Source organism: Scyliorhinus torazame, chromosome 7 (genome assembly GCF_047496885.1).
Source record: "Scyliorhinus torazame isolate Kashiwa2021f chromosome 7, sScyTor2.1, whole genome shotgun sequence".
In the NCBI taxonomy this organism is placed as follows: Eukaryota; Metazoa; Chordata; class Chondrichthyes; order Carcharhiniformes; family Scyliorhinidae; genus Scyliorhinus; species Scyliorhinus torazame.
In genome coordinates, this window is record NC_092713.1 from 86745594 (window position 1) to 86771425 (window position 25832).

At 50.4% G+C, this 25832-nt stretch overlaps 1 protein-coding gene across 1 annotated transcript in view; it reads right to left on the reverse strand.

The window, feature by feature from the left end:
- Nucleotides 1-2697: 2697 nt before the first annotated feature.
- Nucleotides 2698-25832, reverse strand: part of LOC140426353 (complement component C8 alpha chain-like) — a 94613-nt gene continuing 71478 nt past the window's right edge. Inside the window, exons 7-11 of the mRNA XM_072511011.1 lie at nucleotides 22525-22765; nucleotides 19664-19792; nucleotides 6469-6632; nucleotides 4920-5142; nucleotides 2698-3019 (exon numbers count right to left, since the gene is read on the reverse strand). Of these exons, the coding sequence (XP_072367112.1) occupies nucleotides 2871-3019; nucleotides 4920-5142; nucleotides 6469-6632; nucleotides 19664-19792; nucleotides 22525-22765 (906 nt within the window). The 3' untranslated portion in view covers nucleotides 2698-2870. The remainder of the gene's footprint in view (nucleotides 3020-4919; nucleotides 5143-6468; nucleotides 6633-19663; nucleotides 19793-22524; nucleotides 22766-25832) is intronic.

The following is a 25832-nucleotide window of genomic DNA, read 5'->3' on the forward strand; positions in this document are numbered from 1 at the left end:
AATGGTCGTCCTTTGCTGCTTCGTATGGCTTCACACACGTGACGTCCAGCCCTCTGCATCCCCAGTCCAATGGAAAGGCGGAGAAGGGCGTTCACATCGTCAAGCGGTTCCTCTGCAAGGCTGCTGCCGCCGGATCGGATTTCTACCTAGCCCTGCTGGCCTATTGCTCGGCCCCACTAGCCACTGGCCTCTCACCAGCCCAGCTGTTGATGGGTCGCGCCCTCAGGACCACTGTGCCATTCTGGCCACAACCAACCATGCTCCGGTACTACACAGAATGCAACAACAGCGCGTTCGCCAGAAGATGGCATATGACACACGGGCGACTGTTCTTCCCGCCCTGGAGCCTGGAGACGACGTCCGCATCCACCTAACAGAAGGTGGCTGGTCAGCACCTGCCGAAGTTCTCCGACACGTGGCTCCCCGCTCGTTCCTGGTTCGCATGCCTGATGGCTCCATTCGTAGGCGCAATCGCCGGGCTCTTCGCCTACTTCCACGCTCGCTACGGGAACTTACACCGACACCGCGCCCTCCTGTTGTTCCTGATATCGACTTCGTGGAGCTTCCTGCCACCATGCCCCTTCCATCGTCGCCCGTGGCCAGGCCCATTCCTCAGCCGGTGGATCCAGACCCACTCCTGAGGCGGTCAACCCGAATTCGTCACCCACCTATTAGACTGGACTTATGAGCTTGTTTGTACATTGAACTCATAATACCACTGTGTTAATATGTTTCTGTTCTTCCTTGTCGTTACAGTTCGTTTTTGTCATTCAACATTTCCCCGTTCTTTGTTTATGGTACAACCTCGTTGTTATGTCGCACCCGACATCACCCCTTGTATATAGTTTAGCCCCATGTACATGCTGTAGATATTGCACACACACACATTCAGCTGCACTCAGTACACATCTCTATTTATAATCACATAGGCACATGTTCTTGTACAAAAGGGAGGATGTCATGATATTCAGGTAAACATCATAGCACATACATACTGATGGACAGATCAACGGACCAATCAACACACACAACACCACAGCCAATCACAGACAAGAGCATACACAGTACAAAACAGGGAACACGACACTTCCTGAGGATTCCAGCAGGAGACAGCTCAGGGCACAGAGCTCACAGCAAGCCACTCAGACATCCACCATGTGCTGAGTGCCACTACAAGATAGTATTAGGAATAGGTCCACAGATTCTAGGGTTATGATCGAACCTCAGTAACCAGTTTACCACTGTAAATAAATGTTAGCAATAAAACTGAGTTGTACCATTCGCAACCGTGTTGGTTCGTCTGTGTAGCAGAGTACCCAACACATCAATTAGTGTGTAAGAAAGGTGGGACCTGTGAGGGAGGAAGATGGCCTTTGCACTATGTTTATATTTGTATGTACACTGCTTCTTCTGTTATTGTTACAAAATCACAAATACCTCAATAAAATGTTTTAAAAAAGAATTGAGAAAACCAAGGGGCAAAAAACGTGAGTGGGGGTTGTACATGAACCCCCAAACAGTAGAGGCAATGTTGGGGATAGCATTAAACAGGAAATTAGAGACCAACGTGTGACAAATGAACGTCTGTAATTATGGATGACTTTAATCTGCATATAGATTGGGTAAATCAAATTAGTAATAATACCAAAGGAAGAGGAATTCCTGGAATGTGTACAGCATGGTTTTCTGGACCAATACGTTGAGGAAGAAACTAGAGAACGGGCCATCCTATACTGGGTACTGTAAATCAGAAAGTAACAATTGGCAATCTAGCTGTGAGAGGCTCCTTGGAAATGAGCAACTATAATATGATGGAATTCTTCATCAAGAGAGCGGCGTAGACGGTTCTGAATCTAAAAGGAAGATGGTGACTGTTTAAAAGTAAATAATATATTATCATGCCCAATAAAGGCATGACATATTATGAACTTTACATCAATGCTTTTAAACATTGGATACAAACAAGCTGTTAAGATAGCTGCCATAAATCATGTGAATTTTGGCATTTGGACTAGAGACAGTCTCGAGCAAATACCTAATTAAATATGATCATAGGTGAGAGTACCTCACAGCCATTTGTGGAATTCACACATCGCATTGTTGACAATGGGCCAACAGCTAAATAATATAGCGTCACCAGACTGCCTGTCTCCATGTTTCATAGTGGACAAGAGAGCAGAGCCAAACTCAGTGGCCACTATGAACTTTCCATTGTTTCACAATGGCCTCCCCAAGCAAACCAGACTAGGCTCATCTCAGAAATATTAACCCCAAGATAATTTCAAGGACTGCATCTTTATTACCCCAGACTCAGCAGATCCATGAGGATCAATGATGGCCAGCCAGTCTGAGAACCAGCCCTGAGACTAGCTGCAAGTTATCAAGCAGTCAAAGTACTTAACCTTTTTCAGTTTCAAAGTTCACTTGAGAGCCAACCTCCTAGGTATTTGAGGACAATAAACCTCACAACTTATTTCCATTTTACAGTACCCTCACTTCAACTTTATATCATCAAATCCATTCAAGAACCCATGAACCAACCACATGGAAGGCCGTAAATTATAAATCAGAGACTGAAGTGACTATAATCTGTAAAAGTGCACTATCCTTATCTGCATTCAATCTTTGTGTTTGTGTGTGTGTGAATGCATGCGTGAGACCAAGTGTCAGGTGTTGCATATATTTGGATTAAGTACGTCAGATAAAATAACATTCTTTATTTAAACTCACAAGAATTTATTTAATTGGAACACAGATTCCAAAGGTAAGAAAAGGCACATGTCTTTCCATACAAAACATGCTGATTATGGACAGTAAGTGAACAGATACATTATATCAGTGACAGCCAAAATGCTGGGGTAGCATTTTGTTTAACAATACTGGGATTGTCTGCTCTTTCCAAGACAGGTGGCACCACCCTCTTTAGGAGGTGGATGATTACAGTTCCGCGTCCGCTGTTTCGAACCATTTTGGCATGATGTCCATCCCAACCAACAGCTCCAATTTCCATCAGTGGGCCCTATCAAAATGAAAGATATATCTGTGAAATATTCTCTGAATCAAGTAAGCGCAATTAATTTCAGATTGACAGTGTGTATTTACAAAATCAAAAGACCAGTGAAAGCAATATCATTTCAAACTGCCCAGCAAATAAATAATTGTGCACAAAACCTCCCCAAACATGAACATTTTTTTCTTGGCCTGGAATACAATAACTACATCTAAATCATTACTCTCTGAAATGATTAAAATAAATAAAATAGATTATATTATATTCTCAAAATAATCTATGGCTAACTATAGAATAAAACCACAGCCAGATGCATTCATCCTTCACCTATTTGGCATTCAAATTGAAATTCAGATTTGATATTAAGAACATGTCTGAATCATTGTATCGCTAGCCACAATGTTCACGTGCTTTTGCAGCCCATAGAGTTCAACAACAATCAGACAAATAAACTCAGCCGCAATATTATAAGGGTGAAACCCAAATATCATTTTATTTTTGACATTTCCCATCCTTCTGGCCGGCCAGTAACACATTTCTGTGGTGGGCATCAAGCTGTGTCATTACATGTCCCAGTTTCAGAGCCATGAGAAAACATCAAACACCAAAGCTGAACACAAAGAGTCAGAATTAGGGGAAAGGTTATTGTTGAAATGAATTAGAAGTAGCCCAATTTAGCTAATTTCATAAATTCTTAAGATATAGGAGCGGAACTAGGTCATTTGGCCCATCACGTTTGCTCCACAAGTCGATCATGGCTGATCTCATCCTGGCCTTAACGCCGCCGTTCTCCATCACCCTTCAACCCATTACCAATTCGAAATCTGTCTAACCCCTCCTTGAATTTACCGCACCCACCGCACTCTGGGGTAGCAAATTCCACAGATTCACAACCCTTTGGGAGAAGTAGTTTCTCCTCCACTCTGTTTTAAATTTGCTACCTCTTATCCTAAGACTTTGACCTCTCAATTTAGAATGCCCCACAAGAGGAAGCACACACTCCACCTGTACGTTATCCATACCTTTTATCATCTTGTATACCTCAATTTAATCTCCTCTCATTCTTCTAAACTCTATAGAGCATAGGCCTAAACTGTTCAATATTACAGATAGATTCTGGTAGATAGCAGTAAAAGTGTTTAAAGCAGAAATGAACTATGAAACACAAAGCAAACATTTGGGGCGCAATTCTCCAAGCTCCGCGCCGGGCCGGAGAATCGCCGCAACCGCGCCCTAACGCCGGCGCGCAATTTTCCGAGGTGCGGAGAATCGGTGCCATTTGTGCCGGCGCATTCTCCGGCCCAGATGGGCCGAGCGACCGCGTGGAAAAATCAGAGTCCCGCCGGCGCCGTTCACCTCTCGTCGCCGCCGGCGGGAACTCTGCGCAAATGGTCGGGGGGGCGGCCTGTGGGGCGGGGAAAAGCACTCCTTCACCGGGGGGGACCTCCGACGGGGTCTGGCCTGCGATCGGGGCCTACCAATCGGCGGGCCGGCCTCTCCCCCCCCCCGGGCCTACTTTGTTGCGCGGCCGGCCCCTGAACCTCCACACCATGTTGCGTAGGGGCCGGCGTGCTGAAGAAGTCCCACGCGCATGCGCGGGTTGGCGCGACACCCATTTGGCACCGGGAAGGGAGGCTGGAGTGGCGTGAACCGCTCCAGCGCCATGCTGGCCCCCTGTTGTGGACAGAATCGGTTGTCCCCGTGCCCGTTTCACGCCGTCGTGAAACGCGACGGCGTTTACCACGGCGCGAACACTTAGTCTCCATTTGGAGAATCGTCCCCCTGAAGGTATTCATTACAATCACTGTATTTCACACAATTATAAGATCTGTGGATCACTGTTAAGTTTTAAACAAAACATGGATTCCTACCACATTGATACCTGTAATACCTTGTCACAATTTCTTACCCGTTCGTTTAGTTTGCTGGCATGCTTTCCCTTCATAACCAGGCAGACATTCACAGGTACAGGCATTGTTGAAAAGAACTGCTTTTCCATTATTTTCACACACAGGACACCTGCAGGGATGAAACTCTGTCAAGTACTCTTCCATTGCTCTTTTTAAATTTTGTTGTTTGATTTCAACAGAGGGAAGATTACTTCTGGCCACCAAGTCATAAATTGGCATGATCTAGAGTATTAAAAAAATTGAGTTCAGAGTTCATTCAAAAGTAAAAGTCAGTTTCTGAAGTCGCTGTTTTATTTTGCTGTTGATTTGCCTATAAATACAAAAATGTTGAACATATTGAGTTAGTACCTTTTAGAACCAGGGGCGTCATTCTCCGACCCCCCCGCCGGGTCGGAGAATGGCCGTAGGCCGCCGTGAATCCCGCCCCCGCCGAAGTCTCCGGTACCGGAGATTGGGCGGGGGTGGGAATCGGGTCGCGCCGGTTGGCGGGACCCCCCGCTGGATTCTCCGGCCCGGATGGGCTGAAGTCCCGCCCAGAAATTGCCTGTCCCGCCGGCGTAAATCAAACCTGGTATTTACCGGCGGGACCAGGCGGCATGGGCGGGCTCCGGGGTCCTGGGGGGGGGCGCGGGGCGATCTGACCCCGGGGGGTGCCCCCACGGTGGCCTGGCCCGCGATCGGGGCCCACCGATCCGCGGGCGGGCCTGTGCCGTGGGGGCACTCTTTCCCTTCCGCCTCCGCTACGGCCTCCACCATGGCGGAGGCGGAAGAGACTCTCCCCACTGCGCATGCGCGGGAAACTGACAGCGGCCGCTGACGCTCCCGCGCATGCACCGCATTTCCACGCCAGCTGGTGGGGCAACAAACGCCATTTCCGCCAGCTGGCGGGGCGGAAATCCCTCCGGCGTCGGCCTAGCCCCTCAATGTTGGGGCTAGGCCGCCAAAGATGCGGAGCATTCCGCACCTTTGGGCCGGCGCGATGCCCGTCTGATTGGCGCCGTGTTTGCCGCCAGTCGGCGGACATCGCGCCGTTGGGGGAGAATTTCACCCCAGATCTGCTAACTTGTTTCCTTTGTGTTTAGTGCCACAGGCATTGCTGCTGTTTGACATGTAAAAGCACTTACTTTATTTTAAAAATGCACTTCCAGAAAATCATCTCCAAGAAAAAATGCACGAGTAATACAAATGCTCATATGCTGTCTACTCTCACTTACAACTGTTCATGTTCAGATTTTGCTTTCAATCCTTCATAGCTCTTTGATGCAAAAATTCCCTTCCTTTTCAAACTTTATCTTTGCTAATTAAAGAAACGTGCATTATGAGGTTTAACGTGCATTAAAACATTGCTGAGTAAATACCTTTGGTTCACAGACCTTCAGTGCTTCAACATAAGAAAGGTTAATGGTTCTTTTAGAGTTTATAAACTTCTCACTTGGTCCATTTTGATAGTGCATTCATTGCACCAGATTAAGATTATGGGATGTTAATTTTACTTAAATAACTTTAATTGTATTGGAATATAAGCACATTGCTCTGTGGTATCTTTACCTCAAAGTCTATGACAGCTGGCACGTATTTCAGAGTTTTCCCCCAACGTCGATACATTTTGGCATCTAGCATTTGTCGATCTAACGGTCCAGGAAGGGATTTAATGTCTCCCCCTACTACCCGTGGAAGAACATCTTCAACAAGGCTTCTCGAACTGTTTGAAGCTAAAATAAAAATTAAATAAAACAATTACTTTTTCGCACAATAGCATAATTTCCTTCAGATGAACCGCTTAATATAAATAGAATGAAATTAATATAAAATGCAAAATTTATTTTTGAATATCTTTTTATACTCAGTGGAAAGCATTTCACTATGATCAAGTAGCATTCTTTTTACTGTGCGTATTTGCATTTTAATGAATTTTTCGATCGATTATAGCATTGTTAGGGAATAGAATGCCTCCAGTTTTTACCATAAGGTAGGGTTGGATTTTTATTCAGAGGCGAGGAGCAAAGGAAACCCAGAGGTAGAGGGTTATCTGAGCTCCTGCTAAATTTAATAGCCGGTTATGATTAGTATCTTTTGTCTTTGTCCGGCTACTGTCAGACAGATCGAGCTGCTGGCTGGCTGGGGACACCTTTGACACCAGGCCACAGCTGGGGAGCAGAGAAGAGAGAGAGAGAGGGATCATAGACTGGGGATTTGTGGAGGGGATGCGGGGGAGGTGAAGATGGAGATTGCAGGCCTAGGGGATCAGAGGCAAGTGGGAAGTGGCAGGGTATGAAGTGTTGGGTACTCTGAGACACAGACGAACCAACATGGTTGTGAATGGTACAACGCAGTTTTATTTCATTTAACTATTGACATAGTAAACTCTGGTACTCAGCACATGGTGACTGTCTGAGTGGCTGGCAATGAGGTCTGTGCCCTGAGCCTTCTCCTGATGGACTGCCCAGGAAGTATTGTGTTCCTTGTTTTGTACTGTGTATGCTCTTGTCTGTGATTGGCTGTCGTGTTGTGTGTGCTAATTGGTCCGTTGATCTGTCCATCATTATGTATGTGTGTATGTGCTGTGATGTTCACTTGAATATCACGACATCTGCCCGTTATTACAAGATTATGTGCCTACGTGGTTATAAATAGAGATGTGTACTGAGTGCAGCTAAATGTGTGTGTGTGTAATATTTACAGCATGTACATGGGGCTTAACTATATACAAGGGGCGATGTCGGGTGTGACATAATAACAAGGTTGTACCATAACAAAGAACGGTGAAATGTGGAACGATAAAACAAATTCCTGTAACGATAAGAACATAAACATGTTAACACAGTGGTTGCAGGAGTTCAATGTATAAACAGTCTCATAAGTCCAGTCTAGTAGTTGGGCGACGAATTCGGGTTGACCGTCTCAAGGGTAGGTCTGGAACCACCGACTGAGGTGCGGGCCTGGCCACGGGCGACGACGGAAGGGGCATGGTAGAAGTCGCTATCAGGAACAACAGGAGGACACGGTGTCAGTGTAAGGTCTCGTAGCGAGCGTGGAAGTAGGCGACGAGCCCGGCGATTGCGCCTACAAACGGATCCATCAGGCATGTGGGGAGCCACGCGTCAGAGAACTTTGGCAGGTGCTGACCAGCCACCTTCTGGTAGGTGGATGTGGACTTCGTCTCCAGGGGCCAGGGCGGGAAGATCAGTTGCCCGTGTGTCATATGACCTCTTCTGGCGACCGCGCTGCAGTTGCATCCTGTGCAGTACCGGAGCATGGTCTATTGTGGGTGCCAGGATGGAAGGCACAGTGGTCCTGAGGGCGCGACCCATCAGCAGCTGGGCTGGTGAGAGACCAGTGGCTAGTGGGGCTGAGCGATAGGCCAGCAGGGCGAGGCAGAAATCCGATCCGGCAGCAGCAGAGGAGCCGCTTTACAATGTGAACGCCCTTCTCCGCCTTTCCATTGGACTGGGGGTGCAGAGGGCTAGACGTCACATGTGTAAAGCCATATGAGGCAGCAAACGATGACCATTCCTGGCTGGCGAAACAGGGCCCATTGTCCGACATGACAGTCATCGGAATGCCGTGGCGAGCGAATGTGTCTTTGCAAGCCCTTATGACAGCAGACGACGTCAAATCGGCAGGCGTATGACTTCTGGGTAGTTAGAGAAGTAGTCAATGATGATGACATAGTCCCTGCCGAGCGCGTGAAATAGGTCCACACCCACCTCTGCCCAGGGGGACGTCACCAGCTCATGGGGCAGAAGCGTTTCAGGAGGTTGCGCCGGCTGAAACCTTTGGCAGGTGGGGCAGTTGAGCACCATGTTGGCAATATCTTCACTGATGCCCGGCCAGTATACCTCCTCTTGGGCCCTCCGTCGGCACTTCGCAACTCCCAGGTGGCCTTCGTGTAGTTGGTTGCGAACCAGCTTGTGCATGCTGTGCGGAATCACAATCCGGTCCAGCTTCAGAAGGACTTCAATGATGGTCAGGTCGTCTCGGACATTGTAGAACTGCGGGCACTGCCCTTTGAGCCACCCTCCCGTCATGTGGCACATCACACGTTGTAGAAGGGGGTCGGCCGCAGTCTCTCGGCGAATACGGGCCAGACTGGAGTCGTTAGCTGGCAGATTTGCCGATGTGAAGGCCACCTGTGCCTCGACCTGACATACGAACCCCTCCGCATCTGGCGGCGTGCTCACTGCTCTGGATAGGGCATCCGCAACGATGAGTTCCTTCCCTGGGGTGTAGACCAGTTGGAAGTCGTACCTCCTGAGTTTAAGTAGGATGCGCTGGAGGCGAGAGGTCATCTCGTTCAGGTCCTCGGTTATGATGCTGACCAGGGGGCAGTGGTCAGTTTCAACAGTGAACCGGGGAAGACCATACACATAATCATGGAACTTGTCTAAACCGGTTAGCAAGTCCAGGCACTCCTTTTCGATCTGCGCGTAGCGCTGCTCTGTGGGGGTCATGGCCCGCGATGCATAGGCAAGTGGGGCCCATGACGCCGTGTCATCCCGCTGCAGGAGCACTGCCCCAATGCCGGACTGGCTGGCATCAGTCGAGATTTTGGTGGCACGAGACGTGTCAAAAAACGCCAATACCGGTGCAGTGGTGAGTTTGAGCTCCTCCCATTCCAGCTGGTGTGTGTGTTGCCACTGGAACTCTGTGGACTTTTTGACGAGGTGGCGCAGAGCTGTCGTGTGGGAGGCAAGGTTGGGAATGAACTTCCCCAGGAAGTTGACCATGCCAAGGAAGCGTAGCACTGCTTTCTTGTCTGCCGGCTGTGATGGCGCTCACCTTGTCTGCATTCGGACGTATCCCTGACCAGGAAATATGGTCCCCCAGGAACTTCAGCTCGGTTTGGCCAAAGGAACACCTGGCTCGGTTGAGGCACAGGCCGTTTTCCCGCATGCGGGCAAAAACGCATTGGAGACGATATATGTGCTCCTCTGGTGTGGTGGACCAGATGATGACGTCGTCCACGTAGACGCGCACCCCTTCGATGCCTTCCATCATCTGCTCCATGATCCTATGAAAGACCTCAGATGCCGAGATGATGCCAAATGGCATCCGGTTGTAGCAGAACCTGCCGAAAGGGGTGTTGAAGGTGCACAGCGTTCGGCTGGACGGATCGAGTTGGATCTGCCAAAACCCCTTAGAGGCATCCAGTTTTGTAAATATTTTCGCCGTGGCCATTTAGCTCGTGATCTCCTCCCGTTTGGGTATGGGATAATGTTCCCTCATGATATTATTATTGAGGTCTTTTGGGTCAATACATATCCAGAACTCGCCGGAGGGCTTTTTGACACACACCATGGAGCTGACCCACGGCGTGGGCTCCGTGACCCTGGATAGGACTCCTTGGTCCTGGAGATCCTGCAGCTGCAGCTTGAGGCGGTCTTTAAGTGGCGCAGGAACCCTGCGAGGTGCGTGAACGACCGGGATGGCGTCTGGTTTGAGGCAAATTTGGTAGGTGTATGGCAGTTTTCCCATGCCCTCGAATGCCTCCTGTTTGTGGGCGAGGAGCGATTGGAGCTGTGCGCTGAACTCTGCATCCGGGAAGTCAGACGTGCCGTCTGGAGAGAGAGAGTGGACCCGTTGCACGATGTGGAGAGCCTTGCATGCCTGTGCGCCGAGCAGGGAGTCCTTCGATGAACCGACTATCTCGAGCGAGAGTGTCGCCGTGTGTGTGTTGTGTGTCACCTGGAGCTGGCAGGATCCCATAGCCGGGATAACTTTCCCGTTGTAGTCGACCATCCTGCACCGGGATGGCCGGATTGGTGGTCTGACCTTCAAGGCGTAGAAGGCTGACCATGCTATGAGGTTGGCGGAGGCGCCCGTGTCCAGGCGGAAAGTGATCGGCGATCGGTCGACCGTCAGGGTGGCACACCATTCATCACCCGGGTTGATCGTGTTGACTCGGTTCCCATCAATGACCGCAACCCGGAAGGTGTCTCGGTCATCTGTGTCACCGGTCTGGATGTCGTCTGGGCCCGATTCGTAATGGGGACGCTGAATGGTCCGCACGTCCCTGCGAGGTTGTCGGAGATGTGGAAGATCGACTGGTTGAGCTGCTCAACAGTAAGCAGTGTAGTGGCCCACCTTGCCACAGCGTAGGCATTGTCAGGTTCTTGCGGGACATTGCCCTTTTAAATGTGCAGCTCCACAGTTGATGCACGTCGTGACATCATGGCGTTCGTTGCGCCACTGCGCATGCGCAGTTCGGTCTTGCGTCGAGCGCGCCTGCGCATCACGTCCCTCAGTATTGCCGTAGGTTTTGGCGCGCACAAGCGCGGGAGGCCTCGAAAAGCGCGCGAAACGGCTGCCCTCGTCCGGGCCGCGGGCCGGGAGGAACTCGATTGCCTGGACCCGTTCGGCCTCATGGGGCACCTGGCTCGCCGATCCGGTCGCGTAGGACCCCCTCCGCGCCGATTCGGTCGCCTGAAATTGGGCATAGCGGCTAGTCCCGTTCTCCTGCAGGACACAGGCTTCGATTGCAGAGGCTAGTTTTTATTTTTAAAAGCTGCTGGTGTAGTGTGCCCGAGGTGACCCCAAAAACGATCTGGTCCCTGATCATGGACTCTGAGGTGGTGTCGTAACGACAGGACTGCGCGAGTATGCGGAGATGCGTCAGGAATGACTGAAAGAGCTCATCCTTACGTTTCAGGCGCTGCTGGAAGACATACCTCTCGAAGCTCTCATTGACCTCGACGTTGAAGTGTTGGTCGAGCTTGAGGAGGACCGTCTTGTATTCAGGTTTGTCCTCGCCTTCCGCAAACACCAGGGAGTTGTAGACATGGATGGCGTGCTGACCTGCGGTGGTGAGGAGGATGGCAATCTTTCTTTTGTCCGAGACGCTCTCTTTGTCGTTGGCTTCCAGAAAGAGTTCGAAACGCTGTTTGAACAACATCCAATTTACGACAAGGTTCCCAGCAACTTGCAACGGCTGCGGTGTGTTGACGGTGTCCATGGCGCAGGATGGCAGATTTGTGGGTAGGTATTAATTCACTTCTGGTACCACAAAGTGTTGGGTACTCTGAGACACAGACGAACCAACACGGTTGCGAATGGTACAATGCAGTTTTATTTCAATCAACTATTAACATGGTAAACTCTGGTACTCAGCACATGGTGACTGTCTGAGTGGCTGGCAATGAGGTCTGTGCCCTGAGCCGTCTCCTGATGGACTGCCCAGGAAGTGTTGTGTTCCTTGTTTTGTACTGTGTATTCTCTTGTCTGTGATTGGCTGTCGTGTTGTGTGTGCTAATTGGTCCGTTGATCTGTCCATCATTATGTATGTGTGTATGTGCTGTGATGTTCACTTGAATATCATTACAGGGTACAGGGTCAAGGACAAGGTGTTGAGATCAGAGGGTAAGGTCAGAGGTGTGGTAGGGGAGGTCAGAAGTGAAAAGGTACTTAGGTCCTTAATCCAGAAGTCGTCGTCTTCCTTCGCTATCAGATTTCCAGTGCCTTAGAGCGTGGGTTAAAACACAAACACCCCATCCCACCCCACTCACATGAGGGCCAGCATGTAACACTCCATGGAAATACCCAAAGGGAGAATATAATTCTGCACCATCAGTGTTCCTTTAGCCCAGGTTATATCACATAAGCATGACCTTATTGCTTTTCACAATAGTCATCCTTCTGCTGAGCAAGATTGAAATGTTAGTGCCATTCTGTTACGAATTCTTTGCTGTGGAACCATGCTCATTATAATTCAGTTGGGTTGCCCAAAATTAATGAATTCTGGCATTGAGGTAAGATATCAGCAAGGTAGCACAGTGATTAGCACTGTTGCTTCACAGCACCAGGGTCCCAGGTTCGATTCCTGGCTTGGGTCACTGTCATAGAACATAGATCATAGAACATTACAGCGCAGTACAGGCCCTTCGGCCCTCGATGTTGTGCCGACCTGTGAAACCACTCTAAAGCCCATCTACAATATTCCCTTATCGTCCATATGTCTATCCAATGACCATTTGAATACCCTTAGTGTTGGCGAGTCCACTACTGTTGCAGGCAGGGCATTCCACGCCCTTACTACTCTCTGAGTAAAGAACCTACCTCTGACGTCTGTCTTATATGTATCTCCCCTCAATTTAAAGCTATGTCCCCTCGTGCTAGACATCACCATCCGAGGAAAAAGGCTCTCACTGTCCACCCTATCCAATCCTCTGTCTGTGCGGAGTCTGCACGTTCTCCCTGGGTCTGCGAGGGTTTTATCCGGGTGCTCCGGTTTCCTCCTACAACTCCCGAAAGACCTGGGGCTGGATTCTCGGCTCCCGACGCCGAAATCGCGTTCGGCGACGGGGCGGTTATCCAACGTCTCAGGCCATTGCCTGAGGCCCGCCCGCAATGCTCCGTCCCCGACCGGTTGGGTTCCGACAGCGTGGGTTATGTGTGCTCATACCGTCCGGGAGGCTCGCGTGGCGGCTGCGGACTCAGTCAGAGGGGGTCACTTCTTTGGCGGTCCAGGTCCGCAGGCTGAGTACGCCATGAAGCACGGCGCGGCCGCTGCAGGCCACCGCCGTGCACATGCGTGGCCTCGGAACCGGAGGTGCTGAGGGCAGTATCAGCAGCTAGAGCTGCAAGCTCTACGCTACCTCCCTGCTAGCCCCCAGCAAAACGGGGAATCGGTGGCCCTTTGACAGCAGTTTTCATGGCATAAAAGACCGCCGTTTTCACACTGGCGTGGGAACTTAGTCTCCAAAACGGATAATCCAGCCTGTGCTGTTAGGTGAATTGGACATTCTGAATTCTCCCTCTGTGAACCCGAACAGATACCATAATGTGGCGACTCGGGGTTTTTCACAATAACTTTATTGCAGTGTTAATGTCAGCCTACTTGTGATGATAAAGATTATTTAAAAATGTATATATCCTCGAAACGGGGTTCTCCGTTTCTGACACTAAGGGCGGGATTCTCCCATTGCCGACGCCGAAATCGCATTCAGCGATAGGCTAGAGAATCCCTTTTTACGGCAAAATCGGGGGCGCCGTTTTTCCGAATATCCGCCCCCTCAAAACCACACCGTTGGGACGGCCTCAGGATCTGAGGCCCTCCCCCGATGCTGCACCCCCAATGGGCCGCGGCGTGGGACACGTGTCCTCTCAACTTTCATGAACCTGGCGTGGAGGCTGCGGACTGTGTCCAGCGCCGCCACAGTCGGCGGGGGTGGGGGGGCGTTCCCTGCCAGGGGAGGCATCGGCAGGGACAGAGGGGACTGGTGGAGGGTGGTCTGGAAGTGGCGAGGGGTGTTACAGGGGGGCATTATTTGCAGGCTGGGTCCACGCGTGGCCGGCGCCATGTTATGCGGCGCATCCCGCCGCAGGTTGCCACCGTGCATATGCGCGGAAAGGCCCGAGCCATTCTGCGTCCCTATTGGCAGGTAAGCCGGGGGATTTACGTGGCACGGCTGCTAGCCCCAATCGGGCGGAGCCGACTATTTGCTCGTAAGACCAGACGCATCCTCCGGACATAGCCGCAGAATCGGAAAATCCAGCCACAAGTGTTGATGCCAAGGCAGAATTCTTAGATTTACATGACCGCAAAACTGGTGCAGCTGGACGGATTCAGTTGAGGGGCACAACATGAAACACAATCAATTCTAATGAGAAACGGCGCCGGATTCGCCGGTTCCACGATTGACACTCAGGAGGCTGACAAGCTGCAGTCGCACTTACACACTTCACTCCCCACACACACCATCCCAGCCAACAAGATGGCAGCGAGGAGAACGCCACCTTGTTTCACTGACTCCGAGCTGGAGAACCTCCTGGACGCAGTGGAGGAGAGGAAAATGACGCTGTACCCTGGCCCAGGAAGGAGGCTGTCAGTTACCGCCGTCTGCCGTGCCTGGGCGCAGGTGGCAAAGGCAGTCAGCGCCACCAGCAGCACTGTCTGGACCAGCCAGCAATGCCGGAAGAAACTGCATGATCTTCTCAGGGCGGTCAGGGTGCGTAGGCAGCACCGTGTCCCTGGCACTGAGTCGCGCCCCAAACAACTGTAACCCAACATCCCCAACCCGGAGGGAGGCCCGAACCCACATCCTGCCCCACATGCCGGCACCCACACTAGCCGCCGTGGCCGGGTGCTCTGGCCACTGAGGCCACCAGCTGCCCATCCCCTGGGCTGCATGAGTTGGGCTGTCTAACACTGTTGTTTTCTGTTTCCACAGAGGAGTCCAACCACTTACAGGAGCAGGAGGTGGTGCCAACCATGCGTGCCACCCAGGTCAACACCACACGGGTGGCATCTGAGATGGAGGTATTGGCTATGGATCAGCATGTCCAAGACCTGGGGCATTCTGTGCAGGTGCTGGCCGAGGCCCAGGTCAGGGTTGCCGTCTCACAGGCAGCCATGTGCCAGAGCCACCTGGAAATTGCAGGAGCACTCCTGAGCGTGGCCCAGTCACAGCAGGCCATGGCTGGGAACATCGGCGGCATTGCCCAGGCGCTAGCCGCTGATGTAGCACAGACCCAAAGGGAGGTGGCCCAGTCCCAGAGGGAGATGGCACAGCCACTGGTTGACGTGACACAAACCCAGAAGGTGGTGGCACAGTACCAGACGGAAATGGTCCACTTCCTTTGCTCCATGCCCGCGAGCCAGCAGACTTTGGTCGAGACCAGAACAGGTGTCCAGGACTGGCAGCGGCAAGTGGCGGGGGAGATTCAGGGGATAGCTCCGCGCACACCACCATTCCATGGAGTAGCCCGGGGGCCATCGGGCACCCAAGGGAGGGGGAGATGATAGGACCTGTGCCGGTGACTCCCGCAGGGGAGGTGCCAAAACACCGCAGCACCTTAGACACCCCCAGCCCCCTCCTGTCCATGGTGCATCTGGTGGCAGTGGGCAGAACAGGTCAGCCCCACGCCACCTGGGAAGCCTGAGCAGCAGCCGGGCCCATCCAGGCCCGGACACCCCAGAAGACGGCTGCCAATGGGGACGCAGATGGCAGGGTGGGAATCACAACAGGCCGCCTCCATTCCTGCTGTACCATCAGGGGACCCACCTAGATGTAGAGTTAGGTCCCGTTAGGCCAGAAAGTTAGACACTAGTTAAGTTGGCAAGGGTGCAGGGCACAGTTTAGTTATAGGGACTGGGGCACAAATCTGAATATATGTTGTCACATTAAACACCTGTTCACACTGTTACAACCTGTCTCGGTTCTCTGTCAAATGGGTGTGAGGGGTGGACTGGTCTGGACTGGCCAGAGAGTGGGGGGGTGGGAATGGGTGGATATTGTGGCTGGCCTGGGCTCCCACCCCTCCCTTCCCCGACCGTCCCCACCACCGTCACCCCAGGGATCCAATGCAACTGTGTGATGGAATGGCCAGCTCTCATGCAGGGATTACCCAAGTGGATAGTGGAAAGTGCTGCTGTGGGCAGGAGTCAGACGTTGTCAAACAATGTGGAGCAACAGAGCTCTTTGCAGAGCGGGTTGTCATCATCCTCCATCCCATGGACCAGACCCGGTCTTACTGCAAACCCAGAGCCTGCACCCTGTCATGCGGTAGGTATGTATCACAGAGGGGGTTGCAGGGAGGAGGGTGGCCGGGTGAGGGTAGGTATGTGGGGGTGGGATGCTTTGTCCGTACCCCTGAACAGTGCCCCCCACCCCAGTTGGCGAACCTGGAGCCGATCAGAGCATCCCGTGCACATTGGCCCTGGAACACACGTTGTGCGGCCTCCCATGCCTGTCTGGTCCCCATGTCCTGCCCATCCTCCCCCTCCCCGTATCCTCTGCCTCAGAAGAGACCTGGTATTCCTCCTCCTCTTCCCCCAGAGGTTGGGAGTGAGGCGTCTTGAAGATGTCAGGCATCGTCGAGTGTGCCAGGATGAAGGCATCTTGCACACTGCCTGGGTACCGGGTGCAGACCGGACTGATGTGAAGCTGATGGTCACATATCAGCTGCACGTTCATTTTGTGGTACCCCTTTCGGTTTGTGTAGAGCAGCCTGTCATCTGCAGGTGCTCGTAGGGGGACATGTATCCCGTCGATCACCCCCTGGTCCCGGGGCATCCCGTCGATGGCGGCGAACCTTGCTGCCCGGGCACCTTGGTCGGCTTGGTCCACATTGAAGTGGGTATATTGAGCCGCCTGGGCATACAGGGCCTCAGTGATGGCGTGGACCCACTTGTGCACTGAGTTCTGTGAGATCCCGGCAGGTCCCCACTGGGTGCCTGGACGAACCCCGTGGCATAAAGGTTCAGGGCAACCATCCCCTTGACAGCCACCGGGAGCGGGTGTCCTCCCCCATACCCCCTGTGGAGCCAGGTGCGTCATGTTCTGGCAGATATCTCGCACTGTCTCCCTGCTCAGCCGGGGTCTTCAACGGAATGCCCGGTCCGGCAGGTCCCCGAATCACAGGCGCTGCTGGCACACACGAGGCCTTATGTGGCTGGCACTGTCCTTGCCAGTGGTACGCGTCATGGCCCTCGCCCGGCGGTAGGGGCTACAGTGGGCGTTACCCTGGGTGGGCTGGCAGCGGGTGGCAGCCGGGTGGTGGGGGCATCCATACGGCCGGTGTCACTCTGCAGAACCAGTGGCAGCAGTAATGGTGGACACTGCTCCAGTCCTGTGGGAGGGGGTCACTCCGCCCACTCAGCCCCTTCCCCTGTCATCCCCCCTTCCCCGGCCCTGGCAGGGCCCTTCCCACCACAGCCAGCCCAGTCAGTGTCCGGCCCGGCAGCCCACAGTTGCGCCCCTCCATATCCTAAATCCTCACTCTCTCTCCCTCATCAGCCATGACGGCGTTTTCACAATTTCTAAAAGCACAAGTGAACTGCGCCGTCAGGAACTTGGTCCAAAGGAGGCAGAAAATCACGGAGGCCCCGGAGAATACCGGGTCGGGTCCGCTAATAACATGCAAACGTGTTTACTGTTCGTGCGTTCCGGACAGCATTGACACCACTCCATTGACGGAGAATTGCAGTTTGCCGTCAAATCGGCACGTGCCACAATTTTGGCGACAGAACCTATTCACTGCCCAATCGCGTTTCGCGATTTCTGATTCAGCCAATGGGGAATCACGCGCCTTGCTGTCTCATCAGAGGAGGATGGCTAACGATTTACATTCCAACCAGGAGCATAAATCGGGAAGCAATTCAGTTTCCCTTACCATGCAAATTTATAGGGCCACCATTTCGAGAGGCCGGCCAGATGGCGAAGTTCCGTGGCAACCAACCCTCGCACCACAAATTATCCCTACCACCTCCCCATGCACTGCAAATCAGTCCCCCACCTCCTCCCCTTACCGAAAAGCAGCCCCCCACCACTGGATTTCCTTGGTGCCCCTCTTCCACCAAATGTGGGGGGGGGGGGGGTCTTTCAGTTAGGGGATCTCTGTGGGGGGTTTCTTCAGTTAGGGGATCTCTGTTGGGGGTTCCTTAAGTTGGGGGATCTTTGTGAGGGGTTCCTTCAGTTTGGGAGTCTCTGTGAGGGGTTCCTTCAGTTAGGGGATCTCTGTGAGGGGTTCCTTCAGTTAGGGGGTTTCTGTGAGGGGTTCCTTAAGTTGGGGGATCTCTGTAAGGAGTTCCTTCAGTTAGGGGATCTCTGTGAGGGGCTCCTTCAGTTAAGGGATCTCTGTGAGGGGTTCCTTCAGTTAGGGGGTTTCTGTGGGGGGTTCCTTCAGTTCGGGAGTATCTGTAGGGGGGTTCCTTCAGTTAGGGGATCTCTGTGAGGGGCTCCTTCAGTTAGGGGATCTCTGTGAGGGGTTCCTTCAGTTGGTGGATCTCTGTTGGGGGCTCCTTCAGTTAGGGGGTTTCTGTGGGGGGTTCCTTCAGTTCGGGAGTATCTGTGGGGGGGTTCCTTCAGTTAGGGGATCTCTGTGAGGGGCTCTTTCAGTTAGGGGGTCTCTGTGAGGGGATCCTTCAGTTAGGGGGTTTCTGTGAGGGGTTCCTTCAGTTAGGGGGTTTCTGTGAGGGGTTCCTTCAGTTAGGGGATCTCTGTGAAGGGTTCCTTCAGTTAGGGAGTCTCTGTGAGAGGTTCCTTCAGTTAGGGGGTTTCTGTGGGGGGATTCCTTCAGTTAGGGGGTTTCTGTGGGGGGGTTCATTCAGTTCGGGAGTATCTGTGGGGGGGTTCCTTCAGTTAGGGGGTTTCTGTGAGGGGTTCCTTCAGTTAGGGAGTCTCTGTGAGGGGTTCCTTCAGTTAGAGGATCTCTGTGAGGGGCTCTTTCAATTAGGGGATCTCTGTGAGGGGCTCTTACAGTTAGGGGTTCTCTTGGGGGGGGGGTCTCTCTATTAATGTGATCCCTGGACGGAGTCTCACTAATGAGGGTGTCTCTAGGGTGGTCTCCCTATGAAGGGTGTCTCTTGGGGGGGGGGGGGTTCTCCTGTTTTGGAGGTCTCAGGGGGCATGATTGGGGGTTCTGGTAGAAGGGGGTGGGCAGGTCGTGCAATGTGGGGGATGAGGATGGCCCTCGGATAGACTTTAGGGCAACTCCCTTAAGGAGTTACTCCCTTGGCCCACCGCAAGGTCCACCAGGTCAGGCTCACATTTGGTGATACCTGTAGTAATCCCCACCCATGTAATTCCCAGCCCAGGGGATCGGAGAACCACGGAGGGCCGGAGGATAGATTGCCTGGCCCATTAGGTTTTGCTAATGAGTCATTAAGACCCATTTCTATTCAATTGTTTCCTCCCACTGCCGTGCGGGCACAAATAAATAACATTAACCTACTATTACTAAAAAAAGTTAGGGTTACTAAAATTTTATATTATGATTCATAGTCTGTATTTGTGAAAGTACTTACTTTCTTTTGCATCGAATATATTTTTGCAAAATTTGGGCTTTACGGTTAAGTCCACTGAATCATCAAGTTCTGATACCACCAGTCCTAGTGATAGTGTAATACACTTTGCAGTTTCGGATGCAGTCGCACCTTTAAGATAATGAAAGAAAACTTAGATGCCGCACTTACATATGACTTCATTCAGAATATGCTTCATTGTTTCTGTATTTTGCTATCACATGCCTTAGCTGTATTGGCAATCAGGTAGTGTGTTGTGATATGATTTCATTAGGGACCATTAACGTTTTGTTTCGTCAACTTATGAAATTCTAGTAACCCACAAAGGAATAAAGCCTCAAGAGTCCATAGTTTTAAACAAACAAAAATAAACTTTACTATACAAAATCAGAAAAATAAAACAATCGACAATACACATCTTATACTCTAACATTCAGAATTAAATGAGGTAAATATGCATTAACAGGCAAACGTTGATTGAACACACCACACAGCACATTAAATGGCAGTTGCAACCAGGACAGATCCAATGGATTTCTTAGCAACCCACCCAGATGTCAATGACCATTGTGTCACAAAATCTTGTTAATACTCTGTCTCTCTATTGAGGGTTTTCCACTCTTCACTTTCGATGACCTAGCCTCTGAGTTCCCCCATAAAATGCTCTGATTTGGACTGTCTCAATGAATACTCCACCGGAATCCCTGTGTCAGGCCACCATTTTGAGCAGGGTAGCTGGATATCAAAGTCTGGCGCTGGGCTCCCCTCCTCCTCCCCCTCTCCCCCCCCCCCCCCCCCCCCCCACAACACAATTACACAGATCCTGCACCTCTCAACCGTTGACAAGTTAGGTTATACTACCTCCCGTACCATAACTGTAATAACAGATCACCCTCCCCCCACAGCATGCACACATGAGGGTAATCGGACCCCTTCTCTGAACCTCCATAGGCCTCCCCATCAGACCCACCCAGCACCCCCCATCAGAACCCCCACCAGAAACCCCCCACATTAGAGAGTCCTATCAGAACCCTATCACAGCCCCCTGCCTGAAAGCTGAAACGAAACCCAGGCAGCAGGTTGAAAAACCATTGCATTTTCACTTACCCTTTCCTAACATCTGCTGCCTCAGACAGCAGCAGCTATTACAAGTGCCAGGGAATTCCTGGAAACCCATTACACTTCAAAGAGCTTAAAGTCCCTTAACAGCCTTTGAAATGCAGTTCTTCTATTCAATTTCACACAGAAATATATTGCATTTGCCAGTGATTACTCTAGATACAGCTTCTTGGTGGATTGTTCATTGATCTTTCCCTTCATGCTTTAATTCCTCTCTATTACCCTGCTTTTATGCTAACCACAATCGTTATAAACTATCTTGCTATGATTGACAGCCCCTTACCACATCCAAAGTCAGCTAAGTGCTTTGACTTCCTTTTTTTCACTACACTACACTACACTACATTTTAGCCCGATTCTCCGCCGGGTCGTGAACCCTGCTACCGGCGACGGACAGGGGAGAATCCACCCCTTAATCATAATTTTTCTCAATTCTAAACACTAACTCCCAAAACAAAACATTCCTCTGGGCTGTACTTCTTTGCAAACTGTGGCACTCTCTAAAGTCCAGCATTTTAGTCACTTTACCTTCACAACAACAATCTCCCCAGAACAAATATTAATTGTCTCCAAAATAATAATATGAACCATGAACTGGATATTTATTACAAGTCGTAATAAATTATTAATAAAGTAAATTATTTTTATACCTTATAGAATTTTCGAGGAAATATACACCAAAATGGCAATCTAATAACTTAGCAGAACTATATGAAATAGGCCTGTCAGTGCTTCAAATTACCACAGTAATGTTCCATATGAAACAAAAACAAATGTCGCCACAGTCCCGGAGGACTGCTCTCCCCTTTGAGAGCTCAATGGTGGTGATTTAACCTGAGGATCACCATACCTCAGGCGATGAGAAACGTTGAGAAGGCAAGACCTTCATGAATAACCTCAGCTGGTACAAGAATTGAACCCACGCTGTTGGCTTCGCACCACATCGCGAACCAGCCATCCGGCCAACTCAGCTAATCACTAACTGAGCAACGCCTCAGTAAAGAATTTACTGTGAACTTGTAAGGTTTGCAAACTTATAAACTGGTTCTGAGATTATCTGCAAATGTACGCTTGTGTACTTTCCCCTAATTTCCTGGAGGACCTTTGCAAATATTTTTAGCGGCATATATATATATATAATACGTAATATCCTTTCTTAGGAGGTCGGGGGCAGGCTTTATGACTCACAAAGGGAGAGAAAAGTAAAGGAAGAGAACATTTAAGCAGCAAAAAGAAGCTAAAAAGAAATGACAGAAAGGTGGATGGAAACAAAGAATAAGACATTAGCAAGATTACAGCAGGTCGAAAGCAGATAAAGGGCAACAAGAAAGGAAAGAGAAAACAAAGTACAACACGGGATAATAAAAAAGAGTTGCAGCAAATGAAAGAGAAAAGTTAAATTTGAAATACTGAATGATTTCTAATGGTATTGCACAAAATGCAGTTCATTTTAACTGAAATGTGTGGCAGCAGTTCAACTGCCTGTTGATTCCCTGCCTGATTTCCCATTCTATTGTGCAAATCAATGAAAGGCATTTAATCACATGCAACATACTCTCCCCATCCACTGCAGTAGGTACAATAACTGACCAATAGCAATCACATATTTATGTTGATCTGGCTGCTGTGAAACATGGCAGACAAAGATTGAGTTAGCATTGCATAACTTCGTCTTGAAGTAATTTTTCAATATTAACTCAATATAACTTTGTTCAAGCAACAATATAGGATTAATTGACACAAACCTGACTCCGTCAATGCCTTTTTATTAAGGACAATTATGAACTCATAAACACCTCCCATCGTTCCTGAGGCATAGTAATGTGTACCATAATCTGCAATGAATTTAGCATACATTCCATAATTGTATTCATCTGGAAGTTTCATAAGGGATTGAGCCATATTTTCATCCAAAAGTAAATTGTATCTCCTCATTTTGAAGTGAGCAGTTTGAATTTTAGTGTGAACGCGAACAAACGTAACATCCTAGAAAAAAATGTCAGTGTGTTATCTGAATAATTCTTTTAATGGGATAGCACCACTAGTTATTCTAGACAATGATGTCGTCATTTTTAAAAACCAACTGTGTTTGTATTGACCCTTAAACAGCAAGTAAGTTCAGGTAAGCTCCAATCTGCCTGCTCCAATCAATTTGTATTGTTTTTAGAACCTGCCTGGGTTCCTTTGAAAAGTGCACAGATCAGCATACACTATGTCAGAAACAATGTGCATTTCCACTCACATGTTATTAGTTTCATGTAAATCTGGAATGTGTGATTGCGATAAACTGTTGAAAAATACTTCCTGCTAATGTGTAGATCTGCGTTATTAAGTAGACATGAATCAGTTCCATTTTAATGACATTGTGTCACCATTATAGGTTGAATTCTAGGATGTTTGTTGGCTCCAATTGTTAGCTGAGTCACATGTTACATATAATGAATGGTATATTTTACATATACTACCAGAGTAGTCAGTGGTCTGTGGCTTGTCATACATATAATGGGTGCAATTCTCCCAAAATGTTTTTAAGGGGCTAATTTAGCACACTGGGCTAAATCACTGGCTTTTAAAGCAGACCCAAGGCAAACCAGCAGCATGGTTCAATTCCTGTACCAGACACTCTGAACAGGTGCTGGAATGTGGCAACTTGGGGCTTTTCACATTAACTTAATTTGAAGCCTAGGGGCTTTTCACATTAACTTAATTTGAAGCCTACTTGTGACAATAAACGATTTCCTTTTCATTTCAAGTGTGGTCTCTGGCGGGAAATGCAGTACAATTCCCCCAGGTGGGTTGGCAAGATCCAGATCGCAATCCACCAACACTTTGAAATTTTTTGGGAAGTTGGGGTGGTTTAATCATAGTCAGGGGGAACGACCCTCTGGACACTCTGCGGTGGAAAAGCACCTCGCTGAGGCGCAGCATGGCCGTTGAAAGCTGGGAGATCCTGCTCCCGGCATCTACCCGGCTCGCACCGCCTTGCAAGATTCAACACAATCTCACGAGACATTGCAAGGGGAATCAGTTTTTGACAAATCTGCATATTAGAATGAGACAGTACGCCTTACTCCAATGTGCAGATTCCCGAGGTACCTGAGGCTTTGGGATTCAATCCCTTTGCCTCAGGGACCTCGGGCAAGCTCTATTTGGTACTGGTCTCCACAAACGGGGACCAGATGGAACGGCACTTGTGGGGGTCTCCAAGGGATTGGAGGCCCCCAGCTGCATGCCCTTTGGGCAAAGTGGTACACTGGCACTGCTGGTGCCACATGAGTCCCCTGGCACTGGCACCCTGGCAGACTTGGGTGCCAGTCTGGTACTGCCAGCTGGCAGGGACACTGCCAATGTGCCAAGCTGGCATTTTTGGCACATGTGCGATTGGCGCGAGGTTGCCCAGTGGGGGTGTGGCAGGGGGGTCCTTCCTACATTACTTTTGGTCTGGAGGGGTGGTCGGGGATTCTTTTGGGGGCCTCGCTACAATCGGGAGTTCCGGCGAGGGGACCACCCCATTGTAAAAAATGGGGCTATGTGCAGCCTCGTCTGCGTGTTCCCTGGTCGGGCCCCTAATTCAGCAAGAGTCCCGTTGAATAGCCATGTGTTTCCCGGCACTGTGAGCACCAGGAAACACACGGCTAAACTCGTGCGCTCAGGGACTTTGTTCCCTTTTGGGAAGTGTAAAAGTAAAAATGGGTAATTATGTAATTTGTAACATGGAAGTCTGGCAATACCTGACCTTAAGGGGACATGAGAAAATGTAAGGAAAAATGCCACGACGGGTTAACAGCAGCTGCAAAAGAAGGTTTTGAAATGCAGATAGCCTTTATCAAACAGGCGTTAAGAAAACACCTTTACAGGGTGCCTCCTCCATTTGTACCCAGTCTGTGTCGGGTTCTTGTACCCATCCCCTCACTCTTTCTGCCGTTGCTGCCCAGTGGTAGTATTGTAGGTTTGGTAAGGCCAATCCCCCTTTGATTTTCCTTCTTTGCAGTGTCTGTTTTGGGATTCTCGGGTTCTTACCCCCCCCACACACAAACGCCATGATTAGACTGTCTACGTTTTGGAAAAAGGCCTTGGGGATGAAGATCGGAATTGATCTAAACAGGAAGAGGAACCTCGGCAGTACGTTCATCTTGATCATCTGCACTCTCCCCACCAGGGAGAGTGGGAGTGAGCCCCACCTTTGAAGGTCTCTTCTTACTCCACCAGGCTGGTCAGGTTCCATTTGTGGATCCGTGTCCAGTCTCTGGCTATCTGGAACCCCAGGTAGCAGAATCTGTTCTGGGCTGTTTTGGACGGGAGCCCCTCCAGCTCGCTCCCTCCCCCGTTTGGGTTCACTGGGAATGCCTCGCTTTTGCCTCTGGACCCTGGCTACAGCAGCACTCCCATCCCCCTCAACAAGATACACAACAAGCCCAGTGGTAGCGGCCACGCTGAGAACATGGACCCAGCTCAGACAACACTTCGGGATAACTAAAATGTCCCCCATGGCTCCCCATCTGCGGCAATCACAGATTCCCCCCCAGCCATGCTAGATACCACCTTCAAAAGATGGAGGCGGGACGTGGGCACATTGACGGTCATGGACTTCTACGTAGGGCACAGACTGGCGACACTAGACGAACTGATGAGGAAGGGGAGGCTAGCAAAAGGACAGGAAATGAGACACCTCCAAATAAATCACTTCCTCCGCAAAGAGACAAGTGGGGTAACCTGGGGCCCCAGAAAGCACACTACTAGAGGACCTGATAGGCACAAGCAATGAGAAGGGGGTCTATGTGGGAAAATATACTGACAGCTGCTGGACAGAGCCCGGACTCCACTGGACGAGATCAGACAAAAATGGGAGGATGAACTGGGGACAGAGGTAGGATGGGGACTCTGGAGCGAAGCACTGAGCAGGGTGAACTCCACCTCCTCCTGCGCAAGGCTAAGCCTAATGCAGCTCAAAGTGGTGCACAGAGCACACCTGACCAGAACCCGAATGTCCAGGTTCTTCCCGGAGGTGGAGGACAAATGTGAGCGGTGCCATGGGGCCCGGCCAACCACACCC